General features: G+C 44.7%; 1 protein-coding gene across 3 annotated transcripts in view; it reads left to right on the top strand.

Annotated features, from left to right (window-relative positions):
- Positions 1-2,071: 2,071 nt before the first annotated feature.
- Positions 2,072-22,154, top strand: part of LOC123765468 (tripartite motif-containing protein 72) — a 72,802-nt gene continuing 52,719 nt past the window's right edge. Inside the window, exons 1-3 of one of the 3 annotated variants that reach the window (XM_045754090.2) lie at positions 2,072-2,238; positions 15,581-16,387; positions 17,627-17,782. In XM_045754090.2, coding sequence (XP_045610046.1) covers positions 15,590-16,387; positions 17,627-17,782 — 954 coding nt within the window. In that variant the 5' untranslated portion in view covers positions 2,072-2,238; positions 15,581-15,589. The remainder of the gene's footprint in view (positions 2,239-15,580; positions 16,388-17,626; positions 17,783-22,154) is intronic. The other 2 variants (XM_045754099.2, XM_045754072.2) reach the window with 2 other exon arrangements.

Here is a 22,154-nt window from a genome sequence, read left to right as displayed (position 1 = left end):
TCGATTCGTATATATATGCGTTATATATATAGGGCACCTCACAAGGGAGACATCTCCCGTCACGCAGGGTGCAGTCGCATCTCCACAGATCTCCAGTATCAGCTCTTGATACTGGTAATGGCTCAAAAGGGCCACCATTTACGGGCTATTCATGCCCGTGCCACCTTTTGGGTGGCTTAATCTTCATCAATCAATCATCAGGGCGCCTCACATACACATTCCCCCAGGTAGCAATACGAGGGAACATTTGACAAGCCACTGGTATTCTCTCCTAGCCGAGGCTGCCACAGAGAAATGGTCTCCTCTGGATAATTCAAGTAAACAAACACACAACAAAAGATACAAAGACATGACACTAAGGGGCTCCCAGAACTGAAGGACAAGAGCTACGAGGAGAGGTTAGAGGCATTAATGGGGGGTAGAAATAGCCTAAGCTACTCTATCCCTTTGAGATGTATTTATTGCTTATCTCAATAAACATACTTGAACTTGAACTTGAGGCATTAAATATGCCAAAAACTAGAAGCTAGAAGAGGCGATATGATCACTACGTACAAAATAGTAACAGGCATCGATAACATTGATAGGGAAGAATTCCTGAGACAACTTCAAGAACAAGAGGTCATAAATTTAAACTAATGAAACAAAGCTGCCGGAGTTATATAAGAAAATTCTTATAATAATTAATAAGTAATTTCCGTCAGTAATTTTAAAGCGTTATACGACAGAGTGCTGGGAAGACGGGACACTACGAGCGTAGCTCTCAAACTGTAACTACACTTAGGTAATTACACTTAGGAAATTACATAACACAGTTAGTTTAGTTCACTTATTATGCACCCCATACCCATCTTGCGGGCGGAAGTGGAAAGGGTTACAGAGGCACATAATGGGCTCAGGGACTGAACCCCACAATACATTTAGCTAAGCAAGTTACAATCTTGATGAGCTAGTTACAAAATTCAATATAAGTCGTCACATCAACAATGGGTTCGAGATCGACCACAAGTACAGTTTCTAAATTAAGCACCTTTTCTCTCTCTTTTATTTATACAACACATAAATACAATATAAAAACAGTTACCAAAGCACCATTACACAGTGAGTTAGATAGCACACACATGACTCATAATAAAATTGAAATAACCAACACAAAACAGGTGATTAAACAACCCGTCCCTCAGCACAGAAGGAAAATTACAGTAGTGACGAATAAAGGCGTACGATGGGGAACATAAATGAACACTACACAAGGAGAAAGCATATATCCATCCACTTCACCATGTACAAAACCCATAAAACACTTGAAAACATTAGTACCATTTTACCCAAAGAAAACATCTCCCAAAACGCCCCACTATAATAATAATAATAATAATAATAATAATAATAATAATAATAATAATAATTTTTATTTAGGCAAAGGTACATACATAAAGAGATTTTACAAAGTTTGTTGGCTTTATAGATAGAGCTAGTACATACAATGCCTAAAGCCACTATTACGCAAAGCGTTTCGGGCAGGAAAAAACACTAATGACTAAAGCTTGAATAAACTTGACTAAACACAAAAGGCATACAGACCAAAAAGCCGGACACATAATACAAAAACAAAGACTAATTTTAAATTAAGCAACTGACATATGTGGAGAGCTAGTGTCAGCAGTTGATATATTTGTTCTGCACACCGCCTCCTATCCAGTGGGCAGCGGTGGATAGGTATACATATATAGCGAGTAAATCTTATACTCGCTCCATTATCTCATTGTCTTAATAGCATAACTAAATAGCACTAATTACAGAAGCTACAATCCTTTCCCCAATTACATGGTGATTACACCTCAGCTCCCTCGATCCAACAAGATGAGAAGAGGTGTAATTGGGGAAAGGATTGTAGCTTCTGTAATTAGTGCTAATTAGTCATGCTATTAAGATAATGTTTTGTTTGAGGCGAGTATAAGATTTATTCGCTACACATAACACACACACCAGAAAAATCATTGGTCATCAGCGACATCTTTTACCGCGCGAAAGTGAAATTTGGCGGGCTTTTGGTCCCGGTTGTCGGTTAGTGTTTATTATGGTGGAATATGTGGCGGGTTTCCCGGGAGATCTTGTCCGGACCACAACAACCTCCCTCCCTGCTGCTCCTGCTCTCATCTCTGCATTTCAAGCCTTGTCGGCCACATTTATCAGTTTCCTTGTGTACTTGAGAGTCCCCGGAGCTTCCTGCAGCTTGTGAGTTGTGTGTGTGTTCCGTTTTGGGCGGTGGATTGGTTTAAAAGGTGGGATTTTTGTTGGTTAAAATGTTCTTTGTGGTTGGTTTATACATGTGCTCCTAACAGGTGATTGGCGGATTTAACTGTTGTTATTCTTGTTTGTTTCATGTATGGGTTTTGTCTTGACCTGACCAGATGCGTTGCGTGAGGAATAGGAGGGGGGGGGGGGCTGTTGGGAATAGGTCAACTGTGACCCCAGACCAGTTTGGTCCAAAACCGTTGTGCTGGCGTGAACGTTCTGACCTTGTGGTGATGTCAACACATCGTGTGTAAAATGCAGAGTTGTGTCCAGTTTCCATTAGGGTAGAATGGGTTAGGTTAGGTTATATATATAACTTGTGAATATATATATGTTTGTAAATCACGAAAATTAACACGTGATGGAAAATGTGACGGTGTCAGACCATGAAGAAAGAATTGAAACAAAAATTTCCTTAAGTACTTTAGTATTTAATACTACATCTTCAGAAGGAAATTGATTTCCTTCTGAAGATGTATTATTAAATATGGAAGTACTTGAGTAATTTTTAATTTTCTTTGTACTTTTTAATTCGTACTCTTTAATTTTCGTGATTTACACAAACACACACACAACCTATATACATAGGTTGTATATATAACCTTAACCTAACCCAATCCATCATACCCTAATGAAAACTGGACACAAATCTGTATTTTACACATACACACACTTTATAAAACCTTACATATAAAAAACACACACATTCACCTTTTATAAAAGGAAATGTGTGAAACATTAAACGAAAAGTTCCAAAATGTGTTTGTACAAAATGAAATCTTCAGAGAACCAGACAATAAGAATTCCAGAGAACAACATAGAGCGGATAGAGGTGTTTAGAGATGAAGTAGAAAATATGATCAAGGAGCTAAATAAGAACAAAGCAGTTGGTCCAGATGGAGTTTCACCATGGGTTCTGAGAGAATGTGCACCTGAGCTCAGCATTCCACTTCACCTGATTTTTCAGGCATCCCTGTTTACAGGAGTTGTAGCTGATGTGTGGAAACAGGCTAACATAGTTCCAATCTACAAAAGTGGAAGCAGGGAAGACCCCCTTAATTATAGACCTGTATCATTGACAAGTGTAATAGTGAAAGTATTGGAAAAGCTAATTAAAACTAAATGGGTAGAACACCTGGAGAGAAATGATATAATATCAGACAGACAGTATGGTTTTCGATCTGGAAGATCCTGTGTAATGAATTTACTCAGTTTCTATGATCGAGCCACAGAGATTTTACAGGAAAGAGATGGTTGGGTTGACTGCATCTATCTAGACCTAAAAAGGGCTTTTGACAAAGTTCCACATAAGAGGTTGTTCTGGAAATTGGAAAATATTGGAGGGGTGACAGGTAAGCTTCTATCATGGATGAAAAATTTTCTGACTGATAGAAAAATGAGGGCAGTGATCAGAGGCAATGTATCGGAATGGAGAAATGTCACAAGTGGAGTACCACAGGGTTCAGTTCTTGCACCAGTGATGTTTATTGTCTACATAAATGATCTACCAGTTGGTATACAGAATTATATGAACATGTTTGCTGATGATGCTAAGATAATAGGAAGGATAAGAAATTTAGATGACTGTCATGCCCTTCAAGAAGACCTGGACAAAATAAGTATATGGAGCACCACTTGGCAAATGGAATTTAATGTTAATAAATGTCATGTTATGGAATGTGGAATAGGAGAACATAGACCCCACACAACCTATATATTATGTGAGAAATCTTTAAAGAATTCTGATAAAGAAAGAGATCTAGGAGTGGTTCTAGATAGAAAACTATCACCTGAGGACCACATAAAGAATATTGTGCGAGGAGCCTATGCCACGCTTTCTAACTTCAGAATTGCTTTTAATTACATGGATGGCGATATACTAAAGAAATTGTTCACGACTTTTGTTAGGCCAAAGCTAGAATATGCAGTTGTTGTGTGGTGCCCATATCTTAAGAAGCACATCAACAAACTGGAAAAGGTGCAAAGACATGCTACTAAGTGGCTCCCAGAACTGAAGGGCAAGAGCTACGAGGAGAGGTTAGAGGCTTTAAATATGTCAAAACTAGAAGACAGAGGAAAAAAAAGAGGTGATATGATCACTACATACAAAATAGTAACAGGAATTGATAAAATCGATAGGAAAGATTTCCCAAGAGCTGGAACTTCAAGAACAAGAGGTCATAGATTTAAACTAACTAAACAAAGATGCTGAAGAAATATAAGAAAATTCACTTTCGCAAACAGAGTGGTAGACGGTTGGAACAAGTTAGGTGAGAAGGTGGTGGAGGCCAAAATTGTTAGGAGTTTCAAAGCTTTATATGACAAAGAGTGCTGGGAAGATGGGACACCACAAGCGTAGCTCTCATCCTGTAACTACACTTTGGTAATTACACACACACATTTTATTTATATAATATATATACAATGGGGCCTCGACTTACGATGCTAATCCGTTCCCAGAGACGGATCGTAAGTCGAAGCGATTTTTCCCATAAGAAATAAAGGGAATTGAATTATTCCGTTCCCCACCCTCCAAAATATTAACATGCAAATACATTTTATACTGAATACAATGTTTTTTCTAACTACAATACAGTACCAAAGTTTCTCTTACCTTTATGGAGGGCTCTTGATGACGTATGGAAGATGGTGATGAGGCGGGAGGAGGAGAGTTGTTACTGTTTGGAAGAGGAGTCCCCTTCCATTATCACATCAGGCAGTGATGTTTTCTCTGGGGTACTCTCTCTCCTACGTTTTGCCTGAACACCACTAGGACCTGGTTGTGGTTCAGTGCTTGTTTGTCTCGCTACAAAGTTGTCAAGAGACATTTGTTTTTCCCTTCATTTTAACATTTGTCTGTAATGATGCATCACAGTGTCATTGAATAGGTTAAGGCAACGACCTACTGCAGCTTGATTTGGGTGAGTCGTTTCAGCAAAGGTTTGCAATTCTTCCCATGCTGCACACATTTTCTTAATTGTTGAGGAAGAGACATTCTGTACTCTTGTTTCTGCTCTATGGTCATCCTTACATGGGTTTTCATATGTTGAGCCTTACCACTGACTTTCCTGGGACTCATGGCATAATATATAATAATTACTTTAATGTTCAAAATGCAAAAAATCATCACAAAAGCAGAATTTCTTATAGGCGCGATCATCACTAAGCGGGCAGCTGTAGTAAACTGAGGCAGGTCGGCCGCATGACCGGGAACCACGCGCTCGGTCGACCCGAATGTGTACCAACAAATATCGGAAGTCGACGACACCATCAGATGTAGAGTCGCATTTTTCGATGAAATTTACATCGTAACTCGAAATTATTGTACGTAGGGACAATCGTATGTCGAGGTGCCACTGTGTGTGTGTGTATGTATGTATGTGTATATATATTATATTATATATATACAGTATATATATATATAATATATATATTATATATACACATGCATACATACACACTGTATATGTATATAAGTTTTTCTTGTACATGCAATGTAGATGAGAAATTCGGGTCTTTGGGCCTGTAACAAATTGATTTAATTGATTTGGGTCACTTTCTAGACAAGACAGGTTCTCCGGGGATTTTTAGAATGCCACCCTGCCTGACCCATGCCCTGGTCCAAATTTGATATACAGTATATAGTTTTAACAATTGGAAAAAGGGCCTTGGGTAATTCATTCCAGGAGATCCCAGTAGTACAGTTGAGTTTGTTCCAGACTCGCAATCGAGAATTCTGTGTCTTAATCCCGGGCGGGACAGAAATGGTTGGACGCATTTTCTATCGCCTATTGTGTCTGTTCACCTAGCAGTGAGTAGGTACCCCAGGAGTTAGTTGGCTTGTTGTGGGGGTTATATCCTGGGTGGGGTCAGTAATTCTAACATTTAGGGAGGTGTGAGAACTTTATGTAAATCTGTGTATAAATACTAGTTCCCTGTAACCCCCCCCCACACACACACACACGCGCGCACACATGCACAATGAATTGATATTAGTTCATAATTAATAAGTTCCTAAGTACAATTATACTACAACCTTAACCATGACTGGCATTGCATGACTCGCCTTACCTTTTACCTTGAGATGGTTTCGGGGCTTGGCATCCCTGCAGTCCGGTCCTCGACCAGGCCTCTCAACTATTTAGTTTTGCCCTGTTCTCAGACCATGCTGTTACATTGTTATTACGCCGACTCGTAATCAAATGGCACATCTTCCAGTATGATTCCACAAAAATTCTTCATTAGGTAAGGGTGACGGACTGATTTTTCCTACCAATACATTCCTTGCAGCAATGCATTCTTTAGGTAGGCAAATAGTGTGTGCTCGCACTTCACAATATCGTGCACGACGAATAATTATGTGAACCAGATGATGCCTTCCAAACTCCATGTGACGCCAGATGGTATAGTTATATAATTAGCAGTCCCTGTGGTGTATTTGGTAAGACGTTTGCCTGGTGTTTCACAAACGCCTTGTCTTGGGTTCGTATCCTGGCCAGGGAGGATTTACTGGGAGTGAATCCTTAACTGTAGCCTCTGTTCACCCAACTGTAAAATGGGTTCCTGGTTGGTAAACGATTTGTCGGGGTCGTATTCCGGGGAATATTAGGATTAAGGACTTGCCAGAAATGCTATACGTGCTAGTGGCTGTACAAGAATGTAACAATTGTATATAAATATTATTTATAAAATGTTATACATGATTCGATATATTCAGACATAAAAGTATGTATCATTTGTTATAAGAACAATCAAAATTTCACTTAAATCTTGTTCATGTATAGAACAATATGAGTGGAACTTTCATGGAAGCAGTGTAATATTGGCATTTTTTTAATTGGGGCAACCCCAGGCCTGTGGCAATTCCACACAATGGTGGTTGCATTCATGGTGTCCATCATGGGTTAGATTTTTTAAGCTAGATTCACTGTCAAGTTAAGCAGTATGTGCTGTTAGTTAATATCACCTCGTGAGTAAATGCCAGTAATATAATTAATCTAGCCTTGTGATTAGCATTTGCTTGAGAATGGCACAGAGTAGCTTACATATGACGTACAGTATGGTAAAGTCAAACACAAGTATTTCGACAGCTCTTTTTCTATTTGTTAAAACTGTATGTATCATTTGGTTAGGCTGTGTTCAGTTTGGATACATTAGGTGGGGTTGGTTTAAAAATATTTTAGCACTCACCTCGTGTATAGATTGATTTGTATCCCTTGTGTACAGTATATCCACAATTGGCAGATGAATTCGGCAGTGTGATATACTATACAATTTCTGGGGGGAGCCCCGTCGGCTCCCCGGAGCTATCCAGGCTGAATGGATGTGTATAACTTGCTGGCATCAGTCAATGCATGGAGTTCTTGCCTACCAGGGACCACGAGCCAGAACCTGGCCCCCTCTAGAGAGGCACGAGGAGCAATGGCCTATAGAGACCCCCCTTATGATTGGGTGCATACTATGTCTGCCATTGACTGAGATAGGCACCCTGAAAGGTAGTCGCCCCAAAATAAACCCCTATTCTGGTAAACTATTGCGACCAAAGACCGAACAGGTGGACAGAACTCCCCAAACGAAAATTAGCAAACAAGCATGACGTCATCATGTCACCGCACGCCGCTGTCTGCGCAACCCTCCCCGGGAGGGGGAAGGGGGAGCCCCAGACCCCACCGTCGGCGACCCAACAATCAGTTCTTAGGCTGATGGGATCTGGTGCTGTCGAGCCTCTGGTTCCAGTTTTCCGTTGCAGTTCTGTGCCTTGTAGTGTGAGCTGACCCTTCCGGTGGTGCGTGGGCTAGGAGTGATACTCCACAGTGCTCGGGCTGCATGCGCCTAGGGTCACCTTCCCTAGGTGCCCTGTAAGTACTGCCCTTGGGGTTTAGGGCCACCTTCCCTGGGTCACCTTGGGGTCTACCTCCGCTGTGCCGTTTACTGCTCGGTACTTGGCCGCCCTTGGGGTCAGCTGGGGGTTTTCCTTGCCCATGTTTGTCTCTGGGTAGTGGGTAGTTTTCGTCACTGGCAGGGGCGCGGGGTACTGCACAGCTAGTTTTCACCATTAACAGCGGCCGGCTCTGTTCCCCCCCATCGCAGTTCTTGGGGTATATCTATATCTTTATTTCTCCATTTTGTGTTGGTGGTCCTCCCCGCTTGGCCCCCGTGAGTGTACACTTCCCGGGGGTTCAGCTATAGCAGTTTGTTTGGTAGTTTTGGATGCTGGTTCACAGTACCCTGCCTGGGCTTCCCTTAGGTGAAGAGCAGAGGTGCCATAGGCACAATCAGAGAACACTGTATAAACATCAGAGATCCGCGGTTGTTAAACATCCTCCCAGCAAGCACAAGAAATATTGCCGGAACAACCGTGGACATTTTCAAGAGGAAACTAGATTTATTCCTCCAAGGAGTGCCGGACCAACTGGGCTGTGGTGGGTATGTGGGCCTGCGGGCCGCTCCAAGCAACAGCCTGGTAGACCAAACTCTCACAAGTCAAGCCTGGCCTCGGGCCGGGCTTGGGGAGTAGAAGAACTCCCAGAACCCCATCAACCAGGTATCAACCAGGTATTAGTGTGTATCCAAGGCTAAGGGCCCTAGAAAACCCCACGGGGGCTACGTGGTCCAATGGATGTGACCTCTGAGTTCCCCCTCACGTCCTGCGAGTTTGAAGGTTGCTCTGTCCCCTTGTCTCAGGGAGCCACTCACCGGTTTTGCCTCCGCCATGCTGCCTGTTGGGTCGGTGATTGTTTTGACCTGGAGTCGTGCGAAGTGTGTTTACTGTACGTACTCCAATTCATCCAGGCTACTGTGCCTGATATGTGGGTGAGGGCAGCCGAGGCATTGCATGCTCACTTTAGGTTGCTGTCCCGGATGCCCCGAGACTGCCTCGGTTTGGTTATAGGGACCCGGACTTGGGGGTGGGAGTCGCTTCGGCTCTGGTTCCGTCCGCCCCTCCAAGTACTTCCCCTTCGGTTGCCCGTTCGGTCTCCCCCCCCCCCCCATTCCCCTTGCTGCCGGCTCCTAAATGTCTGAGGGGTTCGGAGCCGGGGCTGGGTATAGTTGGTTGTGAGACTCTGGTGGTCTCAGGGGTGTCCCCTTCTGGGGCGGTGGTGGAGGCATTCGAGCCTGATCCTTCTGCCGGAGCTTCTGGGTCTGGCCAGTGGACACCCTTTGTTCCTGCTTTTTCGGCTGCTCCCACATTTTCTTTGGGGGTGGGAGCTCAGGAAGATGGCTTGGCCCCAGGCCCTCTGGGCGAGATTCCTGGGGTTGGGGAGGGGTTGGCTTGGGGGCCTTGAGCCCCGTTGGACCCCGCCTGAGTTTTTCTACCCTCTGAGCGGGGCTTGGTGTTACAAGGAGAGGGGTTCTTTCACTCCGTCCGCATACGAATTGGATTTGGTGTCCACCCCTCCCCGGGTTCGATTCAGTGATCCCACAGGTACTTTGGTTCTGTCTTTCCGGAGGTTTCCCTCTTTACGTGTTTCGTCTTCAGAGGTGCGGGAGGGCTTGGCAGTTTACCTCTTGTGTGACCCAGATTATGCCTTCATGATGGATCCGCGTTCCTTCGTGTACGGATCCCCTGGTTCATGCTGGTTTCGTTATGAAGTTCCAAAGTCGTCCTGGTTGGCAGACTGTCCTCTTTTTGTTGGAGGCTTTGCACACGTTCTGTCGGTCCCACGCACTTGAGTGGCGAGAGGTTTCTACGGCGTTGCAGGTTTTCCTGGGGGGGCGACTTTGAGAATCTTAATGCTTGTTTGTTTGCCCCCTGCCCTTTCGTGGGATGTTGGTGTCATGCAGCTTCACGTGCAGGTTCCTTCCCTCACGACTGCCTTGGTTGCGGAGGATTTGCGGACTCGTGGCCTACTTGCTTCGGCTCTACATTTCTTTTCCCTCCTTGAACTGTCCTCGGATTGGCTCGAGTTGGATGTGGGAGCGCTTGGGGCCGCTGTCGGGTCCGGTGCGATTCCCTCTGTGGTGCGGGGCATCGTCTGCTTTGTTGAAGCTCTTCACGCCCATCCTGCGTGATGCTGTTTCGTGTTTCTATGCTTCTCGCCTCACGTGTTGTCAGGCAGTGCTGGCTTCTTTCTTGGAGTCCGCCTGGGTCCCTGGCTCTCCGTTTGTCTTCGCCCTTTTATCCGTTGCTGTTTGCGGAGTCTGCTGTGGTGCAGTATCTGCAGGCGGCCTCGGTCAGTTGTCGGCCTATGTCAGAGTTGTTGTTGTTGCTCGGGGGGCTCGCGGGGGCTTCCCAGAAGGGTCGTGCCAGGGCTCGGGGGTCTTTTCATCGGGGTAGGCCTTTGGTGCTGGATTCGGGGCTGGCGGCACCTTCAGTTCCGGCTGTTGCTGGTCGGCGTGGGGACCGTCCTGTTCGCCTCTTAGGTTCTTGCAAGGTGTGTCAGCCCTTTTGTGGTTCATCCCATTGACGGGCCATGGGAGGGGGGGGCTCAATCGGTTTGCTCACGGCTGGTCCCACAATTCGTAGGCTTTTTCAGGTCATTTCGTACGGCCTGTGGTGGCGTTGGGTGGCTCTTCTTCCCTCGGGGGGAGGGGCTGGCGGGGCAAGCCTCTTCTCCTGCACTGTCGGGTCATCTCGGAGTGGGTTTGCTTGGGCGTGGTCGAAACGACGTCATTCCCTCAGGTGGGTTTCCCGCCTGTTTCCAGTCCCGAAGCGGAACTGCGCGGACCTCCGGTTTATTCTGGACTTGTCCTGTCTGAACCCGTGGGTTTTGTGCCCCTCCTTTCGGATGACTACGCTGTCCCAGGTCCGTCTTCTTTTGGAGGGGGGCGCTTGGATGGTGTCCCTGGACCTCAAGGACGCGTATTGGCATGTTCCGGTTCATCTGGGGTTCAGGGACTGACTCGGTTTTGTTGTGGGGCATCAGGGTTACCGCTTTCGTTGTCTTTCTTTTGGGTTGAATCTGGCACCTCGCGTTTTCACACGCCTTACTCGGGTCGTGGTGACCCGCCTGTGTCTGCTAGGTGTTCGGGTGCTGGCCTATCTTGATGACTGGCTGGTTTGGGCTCCCAGCTGGTCTGCGTGTCTGCTCGCCAGGGATTTGGTTCTTTCTCAGCTCGCCGGGTTCGGGTTCTTGGTGAATTGGAGGAAGTCCCATCTGGTTCCCCTCTCAGTTTCGGTCTTGGCTGGGTCTGGTTTTGGACGCTCGCACTGCTTCCTTGTCTCTTCCTCCGGCGGCTCTCTTGCGCCTGCGGTCCCGCCTTCGCCCATTTCTGAGGGGTTCCCAGGTGACAAGGCAGTTGCTCTAGAATTTGTGCGGGAGCCTGAATTTTGCCATGATGGTCTACCCGCCGAGTCAGGTGTGGCTTCATCGGCTGTTCTGGTTCTTTCAGGGCCGGCCCTTCTGCTTCTCTCGTGATCGTTGGGTTCGGCTTTCGAGGGCTTTGCGTCGGTTACTGCGTCGCCGGCTTCCTCTTCGGGTTTTTCGGGGTTCGGTGCCTTGGCGCCTTCCCGAGTCCTTACTCGATGTGTACACGGACGTGTCGTCTCTTGGCTGGGGTTTTGTGACCAGTGCTCACCAGGCCGGCCAGGGGGGGAGGGATCCGTCCTTCCATCGGGCTCACAGCACGGTACGGGAGTTCGCGGCGGTGTGGATGTCGCTCTGGAGGAAAGATGGATCGACGATCAGGCTCCATTCAGACTGCTCCCCGGTGGGTCATTGCCTGAGCCTGGTTGGTTGATGGGGTTCTGGGAGTTCTTCTACACCCCAAGCCCGGCCCGAGGCCAGGCTCGACTTGTGAGAGTCTGGTCCACCAGGCTGTTGCTTGGAGCAGCCCGCAGGGCCACATACCCACCACAGCCCGGCTGATCCGGAACTTCTCTTAGAAAACCGTCCAGTTTTCTCTTGAAGATGTCCACGGTTGTTCCGGCAATATTTCTTATAGTCGCTGGGAGGATGTTGAACAATCGCGGACCTCTGATGTTTATACAGTGCTCTCTAATTGTGCCTATGGCACCTCTGCTCTTCACTGGTTCAATCTTGCATTTTCTTCCATATCGCTCACTCCCGTACATTGTTATTTCACTGTGTAGATTTGGGACCTGACCCTCCAGTATTTTCCATGTGTATATTATTTGGTATCTCTCTTGTCTCCTTTCTAGAGAGTACATTTGGAGAACTTTGAGACGATCCCAATAATTTAGGTGTTTTATCTCGTCTATACGTGCCGTATATGTTCTCTGTATTCCCTCTATTACAGTAATCTCTCCTGCTCTGAAGGGGGAAGTGAATACTGAGCAGTACTCAAGACGGGACAAAGCAAGTGACTTGAAGAGTACAACCATTGTGATGGGATCCCTGGATTTGAAAGTTCTTGTAATCCATCCGATCATTTTTCTGGCTGACGTGATATTTGCTTGGTTATGCTCCCTAAACGTTAGATCGTCGGACATCATTATTCCCAAATCCTTGACATGCTGTTTTTCTACTATGGGAAGATTCGATTGTGTTTTGTACCCTGTATTATGTTTCAGATCCTCATTTTTGCCGTACCTGAGTACCTGAAATTTATCACTGTTAAACATCATGTTATTTTCTGCTGCCCAATCGAAAACTTTGTTGACATCTGCTTGTAGTTTTTTAATGTCTTCAGCAGAGGTAATTTTCATGCTGATTTTTGTGTCTGCAAAGGACGACACGAAGCTGTGACGTGTATTTTTGTAGCCGCGGGGGTTCGATGCGGTCCTTGACTCTTTGGGGCTGGTCACTTCAGGTCACTCGTCTGCTGAGTTCTCGGGGTTTGGCTCTCCTGGCGGTTCATGTCAGGGGGGTGTCCAACGGCCTGTCCCAGTTCCTTCCCCTTTCCACAGAATGGATGGTTGATGCCGACTCCTTCAGTTGGCTGTGCCGGACGTTCGGGACTCCGGACGTGGATCTCTTCGCGTCGACGTGGTCGAGGCATCTCCCGTTATACGTGGCGCCCTTCCCCGACTGCGAGGCCGTCGGGGTCGACGCCTTCAGGCAGGACTGGGCGAGGTGGGGTTACCTGTACCTCTTTTCCCTGGTTCCACTGTTGCTCCAGGTCTTGACTCGCTTGAAGACTTACCGAGGTCGAGTTGTCCTTCTGGCTCCTTGGTGGCCGGCCCAGCCTTGGACTCAGGCGCTGCTTGTCCGAACCCGAGGGTCTTCCAGCAGATCAGTCCAGCCCTGTACGAGGCTGGTTCGGTCTTCTCCTCGACTCTTCACGTCTGGTGTTTTTGACTCGGGGTTTATCATTCCTTGTATGGTGCGCAGGTGGCTTCGTTGTTGGTCTCCCACCTGCATGCTTCATCTTGGCGGCACTATGAGGTTTCCTGGTGGTCCTTCCGGTTTTTCCTATCACTGTTGGTTTTCTTCGGTCTCTGATAGGGTTATTCTGTCCTTTCTCTCTTGGTTGTTTCAGGACTGTCATCTTATGCCGAATATTGTCGCTTTGTATCGTGCGACATTGGCGGAGCTGCTTTAGCTTGCTTTCGGTGTTGATGTTACTGCTGCCCCGTTTCGCAAGTTGTCTCGTGCGTTGTTTCACCTCTGGCCTGCTCATGCGCCGCCTGAGCCGTCTTGGTCTTTGGACCACGTGCTCTCGTTTCTCTCTCTGCCTTGGTTTGTTGTGGCCCCTTCCGTTCGGGATTGTTTTTCTAAGGCTCTTTTCCTGTTAGCATTGGCCTCGGGGGGTCGGGTTGGAGCTTCATGCTCTCCTCCGGCACCGAGGTTTCTGCTCTTTTGGGCCTGGTGGTCGCTTTGTCCGCTTGCAGCCGTCTCCCTCTTTTCTGGCAAAGAATGAGACGGTTGTGTTCCAGAGGGGGCCGTGGGTTGTTGATGCTTGGTTGGTCAGGCCGGGGATGCATCATGTGTTGTGTCCGGTTGCGACTCTCCGTCGTTATTTATGCGCAACGGCTTCTGTTGCCGGGGATGCGCTCTGGGTTGATCCGGTTTTCCTTCTTCTCTGTTCCTGGGCTTGGGTCTCGAGTTGTCCTCAGGGTTTTAGATGTAGCCAGCCTGCGGTTTTTCCCCGGGCCCACGATGTTCGTAAATTTGCTGCTTTGGCTGCCGTCTTTGGCAACATGTCTTGGGTGGACATTCGGGCCTAGGGTTTTTGGAGATCGAATAGGGTCCTGGCTGTTTGCTACCTGGTAAATGTTCCTGGGCCTGGTCGGGCCTGCGTTGCTTTGGGTCAGCAGTTGCAGCCAGTTGTTTCGACCGCGTTGAGGAGCAAGGACGGACCTCCGCATGGGTAAGTCCGTTTTTTCCTTATCTTTGGGTAGTTAGCTCCGGGGAGCCAACGAGGCTCCCCCCAGAAAAGCAGTGTTGAATGTTATGAAACGCCATTTTCTGGGTGAGTCCCGGAGGCTCCCCGGCATCCCTCCATCCTTCCGGTCGGCAGTGTTTTCGCGTTTTGACATCCAGCCTAAGAACTAATGGTTGGGTTGCCGATGGTGGGGGTCTGGGGCTCCCCCCTTCCCCCTCCTGGGGAGGGAGGGTTTTCGCAGACAACGGCACGGCGACATGATGGCGTCATGCTTGTTTGCTAATTTTCGTTTGGGGAGTTCTGTCCACCTGATCAGTCTTCGGTTGCAATAGTTTACCAGAATATGGGGTTTGTTTTGGGGCGCCTACCTTTCTGGGTGCCTATCCCGGTCGATGGCAGACATAGAATGCTCCCAATCATAAGGTGGGGTCTCTTATAGGCCATTGCTCCTTGTACCTCTCTAGGGGTGCCAGATTTTGGCTCATGGTCCCCGGTAGGTAAGAACTCCATGCATTAACTGATGCCAGAAAGTTATACATATCCATTCAGCCTGGATAGCTCCGGGGAGCCTCCGGGACTCGCCCAGAAAATGGCGTTTCATTACATTCAACGCTGGTTTTTTGTCAGGGACAGAAAACCTGTGTACTGGTGTGTGTATATATTATTCTTTTAGACTTGTCAAGGTCTCCAAAGACCTTGACCTGCAGACCTTCCTTAGGCTGCAATCCCACAACAGTTGCACGACTCTTGGGGTAACTCGGGTACCTAGTTACCACTAGATGAACCGAGACATTTGATGAAGGGAAAACGTGCCTAACTATTTCTCTTGCCTGGGAATCAAACTTGGTATCCCCATTTTTGAGTTGAGAATGAAGCCAACAGACAGTGCGTGGTACAATGTTCTATCTGCTTGTGTGAGCCGTGACCTCCGTCTGTCAGGTTTTACCTTTTACCTATCAGTTGTATGGTGTAAATTCATTATATCTGAGCATGCACAAGAGATATGATCAACCATGAAGTTTTCTTGTCACTTAAAAAATCTTCTTTGTTTCAGGTCATCATTATGGAAGAGCACGAGGTCAACTGCAGTGTGTGCCTGGAACCGTTTCACGAGGAGCTGCACAGTCCTCGCACACTGAGATGCGGCCATACATTTTGCACTCCTTGTATAGAGGCGCTCTTGCAACGATCTCATCAAGACAGAATCTGTCCAGAGTGCCGTAAGCCTTTGAAGATCTCTGCCGTGGCTCACATTCCTGTCAGCTACACGATACTTAGGCTGTCACGTGCTCTTAGTAGTGCAAATTCGGATCCGCACATTAGGGTTCAAATTGAAGATGGAGAAGCGTGCTTGGTTCACGGTGCGCCAATAATATCATGGTGTCAACCCTGCAATAATTGGCTGTGCCGAGAGTGTATGTGTAAAAAGGAATGCACGACCTCCATGAACCTTTCTGAGGCTCTGCTCTACTTAAAGCAAACATATGTAGATGGAGCTGAAAAGAGCCTTTCCATTCTTACAGACAAGAAGGCCCTTTTTGTAAAAGGGAAACAAAAAATTGATCAAGAAATGTTAGAACTTCGACAAAAATCTGCCAAGTTGGACGAGGCCCTGAAAAAACTTGACGAAGGCATCATCGCGCTGGAAGAGTACGAAGCGAAAGCTGTAGAGGCTAGTTCGTCCAGAAGATTAGTCCGCGTATTGAATAAAACGAACACTTACGTTGCCGACATAAACACTTGGCTTAAGGATCTGGTTCAGGAGTCGGCACTTGAAGCCCCATCTAAAACAGTGTTGCCCACCACCGTGCCGGCGGTACCAACACCTGAAGTTCCACTCTCTGGACCAATTGACTTTGTGGTAACTAAATTGATCGTGCATTTGGCTTGTTTGGTTTTAGTAATTTCTTGAGTGAAGTGTAGTATGTGTTAACCCTTACACTGCTCCAGTCTTGTTAGTCCCTTGCACTGCTCCAGTCTTGTTAGCCCCTTGCACTGCTCCCACCTAATTATCCATACATCTTATGTGTCATTGACGTTCAATTCAGATTTTAAAATAGAAATAATATATTCATAAAAACATTAAAGACCTGTCTTGCAAGATGAAAATTTCATCTATTAAATGCCGCTATAATGTCTGTAGATGCGATGTGTGTCGAGATATTGATCTAAATATACTCCAGTGGTCTCCTTGTTAGCCAAAGACGCAGAATTCAATGTGTTACATCTTCTAATGTGTAATTCCAGTAAGCCTGTTGACCGACAAGTCCCGGTCTACTCTAATTGCATTTTATATGTTGGAAGTCGAACCCAATAATGAAGGGAGGGCAAATTTGTGAAAAGTAAGTTATATAAAAGTAAATGTGTGCCTCACACACATAAGTTAAATTTCTCAAACTTGCTTAAACTCTTTCCAATTTTTTGTGCATAATCTATCAGGTACACGCTCCAACTTTGTGTAAATGATCACCAACGTAACTTGGAAAAACAAGAAAATTAAAAATAATTATAAAATTTAATATTGAAAATTTGGGATTTTCAGATCAGCTGCAAAAATATTAAATATCAGTAATTGTTCATTAAGTGTTACTATGCTCTCATAATAGTATATGATCTTCATTTTAATAGATTTAGAATACAGTGGAATCTCGAATAACAACTTTAATCCGTTCCGGTGTCGTGGTCGTATGTGAAACAGACGTCATTCAAAACAAAGTTCCCGATTTGAAAAGAACGTAAATAGAAATGATCCGTGCTACCACCGAAAAACATCAATATGATATATGATGTTTTAAATAATGGCGCAGCCTACCTTACATACATTGAACAAACCTTTGACATTTTTCTTTCATCAAATTTATTCAATTTTTTTGTTTTCATTTTTTGTATAGCAAAAGGTTCGTTTGGTATTTGTCAGGTAGGCTGTTTCCATCTGAAGGGGCCAGGTTCTGGCTCGTTGTCCCCAGTAGGCCCACAGAACTCCATACACATGACTGATGCCAAAGTTTGACATTAGCATATCAGCTTGGATAAGCTCTGGGGAGCCTCCGGGTCTCACCCATACAATGGCGTTTCATTACATTCAACACTTTTTTTTCAGTCACTGAAGAAGAAGCTGCAGCTCTCGCAATCTATGTTTGCCGTGCAAGAGAAAGATGGAAAGACACGATGGTCAAAACTCAGCATTCATGGGAAGAATTTGCTCCTCCACGCCCTAGACGACACTCCTCCGCCTGCTGGAGCTGCCATTGTTTCGGTAAATTTTTATTTAAATGACCTAGTGTGCGTATAATTACCAAAGTGTAGATACAGGATGAGAGTTACACTTGTGTCCCGTCTTGCCAGCACACTTTTTTTTTTCGTACAACACTTTGAAACTACTGACGGTTTTGGCCTCCTCCACCTTCTCGCTTAGCTTGTTCCAACCGTCTACAACTATGTTTGCAAAACGAAATGTAATATTTTTTAAACACCTTTGTTTCCTTAGCTTGAATCTATGACTTCTTGTTCTTGCAGTTGCCAGTTTCAGGAATTCCTCTTTGTATTTGATCAATTCTCATTTTTTGTAAATGGTGATCATAACGCCTTTTTTTCTTTTATCTTCTAGCGTTGACATGTTGAATGCCTCTAGCCTCTCTTCATAATTCTTGTTTTTCAGTTTTGGAAGCCATTTTGTAGGATGCCTTTGCACCTTTTTCAGTTTATTGATGTGCTTCTTGAGATATGGGCACCATACAACTGTTGCATATTCCAATTTTAGTCTCGCAAAAGTCATGAACAGTTTCTCTAGTATTTTACCATCTATGTAATGAAAAGCAATTCTGAAGTCGGAAAGCGACGTATACTCTTCTCGCACAATATTGTGCTCCTCTGGTGACGGTTTCCTTTCCACATAATTTGTAGGTTGTGTGTGATCATTTTTTTCTTCTATTCCACAATCCATAACATGCCATTTACAGTAGCCACATTGAATTCCATTTGCCACATGGTACTCCAAGCACTTACTTTATCTAGGTCAATTCGAAGGGCATGGCAATTGTTTGACTCGTATTTTCCCTAGTAGCTTAGCATCATTGGCAAACATGTTCATATGATTTTGTATTCCTTCTGGTAGATTGTTTATGTAGACAAGTAGATTTATTAATGTAGATTATTTGTGTCTGGGAAAATAATATATGGTGTCCTTGCTTGATCGAACTATGTTTCGTTTGATCCATCAGCCTGTAGGTAAACATCCCCCCTCCCCTCCCCAGAACTAAAAAAAAACTGGTCCTACATCTCTATGATGCATATAGAGGTCTCTGACTCACCAGGAGAATAGTGTAGTGAAATATCTTCATAAATAACCTTGAAGCATATCTAGGTAGGTACAAATATACACAGGTCCTGTATATTTTGGGGGATCTTCGACAAGCCACCAGCTTCCTGTCCTCGTCGAGGGCCACTAGTATCGGTGGACCTCTGATAAAAATCCACCATAATCAGTCTTTCTGAAAGTCTATATTAACCACAGGCACTGTGCATAGTGCCTTGAGGCACTCGATGGATTGTTTGAAAAAAAAAATTAATTTGGAAATATTTTCATGTTTGCTGATGTTTTTTCACTTTGTGATTTGAAATGAAAAATTTTGCATTTGGCAATATTTTGACGTTCTCAAATACTTTTTCAGGTTATATTAATAATTCATTAACCACTGCACCTTGACTTCAGTGAAGTCAAATCACTTGAAGTTGAAGTCACACTTGAATCGGTGCGACTTGAAATCCATAGACTGGGAGGCATATGAAGCTAGAACGGAGGATTTTTGGACTTGTACATTCGTGAACCTCATCCTGGAAACATTCATGTTTCAATATGTTAAACAAGCTACGAGGATGAGGGAAGGGGACGTTCCCTCCATGCTGGATTTGATATTTACCAGGAAAGATGAAGAGATATTTGACATTCATTACCTCCCTCCCTTAGGTAAAAGTGACCATGTCTTATTGGGAATAAAGTATGCTGTGTGTGATAATCTGGAAGAAAATGAGGTTGAAGCAGTTGAAAAGCCTGATTTCAGGAGAGGTCATTATGGGGAACTCAGACATTTCTTTAAGGAATTTGACTGAAAAGACTTGCTGTTAGGACATGAAGTAAATGAAATCTTCAGGGAACCAGACACAATAAGAATAACAGCATAGAGCACAGAGGTGCCTAGACACGACGTGGAAAAAATGCTCAAGGAGCTAAGAAAGAACAAATTGATCCAGATGAGGTTTCACCATGGCTTCTGAGAGAATGTGCACCTGGACTCGGCATTCCACTTCAATTGATTTTTCAGGCATCCCTGTGTAAAGGAGTTGTAGCTGATGTGTGGAAAAAGGCTAACATCGTTCCAATCTACAAAAGACCTGTAGGAAAGCAGGGAAGACCTCCTCAATTATAGACCTGTATCATTGACAAGTGAAATGGTAAAATAATATAAAACTAAATGGGTAGAACACCCGGAGAAAAACTATATATCAGACAGACAGTATGGTTTTCAGTTTGGAAGATCCTGTGTAACAAACTTACACAGTTTCATTGATCGAGCCACAGATATTTTAAAGGAAAGAGATGGTTGGGTCGACTGCATCTATCTGGACCTAAAAAAGGCTTTTGACAGAGTTCCACATAAGAGGTTGTTCTGGAAACTGGAACATATTGGAGGGGTGACAGGTAAGTTTCTAACATGGATGAAAAATTTCCTGACTGATAGAAAAATAAGGGCCGTAATCAGAGGCAATGTATCGGACTGGAGAAATGTCACAAGTGGAGTTCCACAGGGTTCAGTTCTTGCAATGGTAATGTTCATTGTCTACATAAACGATCTACCAGATGGAATACAGAATTATATGAACATGTTTGCTGATGATGCTAAGATAATAGGGAAGATAAGAAACCAAGATGATTGTCATACCCTTCAAGAAGATCTGGACAAAATAAGTATATGGAGCACCACTTGGCAAATGGAATTTAATGTGAATAAATGCCAAGTTCTGGAATGTGGAATTGGAGAACATAAACCCCACACAACCTATAAATAATGTTAGAAATCGGTAAAGAATTCTGATAAAGAAAGAGATCTAGGGGTTACCTTGAGTTACCTTGAGATGATTTCGAGGCTTTTTAGTGTCCCCGCGGCCCGGTCCTCGACCAGACCTCCACCCCCAGGAAGCAGCCCGTGACAACTGACTAACACCCAGGTACCTATTTTACTGCTTGGTAACAGGGGCATAGGGTGAAAGAAACTCTGCCCAATGTTTCTCGCCGGCGCCTGGGATCGAACCCAGGACCACAGGATCACAAGCCCAGCGTGCTATCCGCTCGGCCGACCGGCTCCGACCGGGGGTGGTTCTAGATAGAAAACTATCACCTGAGGACCACATTAAGAACATTGTGCGAGGAGCCTATGCTACACTTTCTAACTTCAAAATTGCTTTTAAATACATAGATGGTAAAATACTAAAGAAATTGTTCACGACTTTTGTTAGGCCAAAGCTAGAATATGCAGCGGTTGTGTGGTGCCCATATCTTAAGAAGCACATCAACAAACTGGAAAAGGTGCAAAGACATGCTACTAAGTGGCTCCCAGAACTGAAGGACAAGAGCTACGAGGAGAGGTTAGAGACATTAAATATGCCAAAATTAGAAGACAAGAAAAAGAGGTGATGTGATCACTACGTACAAAATGGTAGCAGGAATTAATAAAATTGATAGGGAAGATTTCCCGAGCTGAGATCTGGAACTTCAAGAACAAGAGGCCATAGATATAAACTAGCTAAGCAAAGATGCCGAAGAAATATAAGAAAATTAACTTTCACAGAGTGGTAGACGGTTGGAACAAGTTAGGTGAGAAGGTGGTGGAGGTCAAGACCGTCAGTAGTTTCAAAGCGTTATATGACAGAGTGCTGGGAAGACGGGACATCACGAGCGTAGCTCTCATCCTGTAACTACACTTGTGTAATTACCATGAATTTGTCACACAGGTGAACGGGTATGCAGTTCAGAAGTTGAACAAAATGTCTCAAAATCTATTTCTGTATTTATCATTTTGACTTGCACGTGACAGAGCAGTGATTGGTGAATAAAGTCATAATTATATGACAATTATTAGTGGGCACAAACATTACATAACAAACGTTTGTCTCGGTATACTGTATATGTATTAGTATATTTTGGTAGCAGTCTTTCCTGTAGACATATATTATTAAATATGACAAAAAGTAAGATTAATAATTCTAACACGAATTTTCTCAATATTTCTTATGTTTCTTTTCACTGTTGATGGTAATTGAAAAATCAATTCTCCAAAATTAATTTTTATTTCTAGTCTGACGCGACACTTGAACGCGTTTCGTAATAACTTGTTACATTTTCAAAGACTTTTAGTTTACACACACACAACTATAACCTGCAAACACTAAAGAGAGTTCTTACTATGCTATGATTTAAACAGCTTTCATTTTATTTTATACCTGCATTTTGGGTGAGGTGATATGTTACAACAGTTTTGGATGAGGTGAACAAAACTTTCAACACAAGACAGAACACGAAACAATGGGTATTAATTGGGTAAATTGAAGGTAAGAATGGAAGTAACTGCAAA

The sequence above is a fragment of the Procambarus clarkii genome, chromosome 5 (assembly GCF_040958095.1).
Source record: "Procambarus clarkii isolate CNS0578487 chromosome 5, FALCON_Pclarkii_2.0, whole genome shotgun sequence".
NCBI classification, from domain to species: Eukaryota; Metazoa; Arthropoda; class Malacostraca; order Decapoda; family Cambaridae; genus Procambarus; species Procambarus clarkii.
The sequence above is the reverse complement of the archived record's forward strand: the minus strand, read 5'-3'. Positions and strand labels throughout refer to the sequence as shown.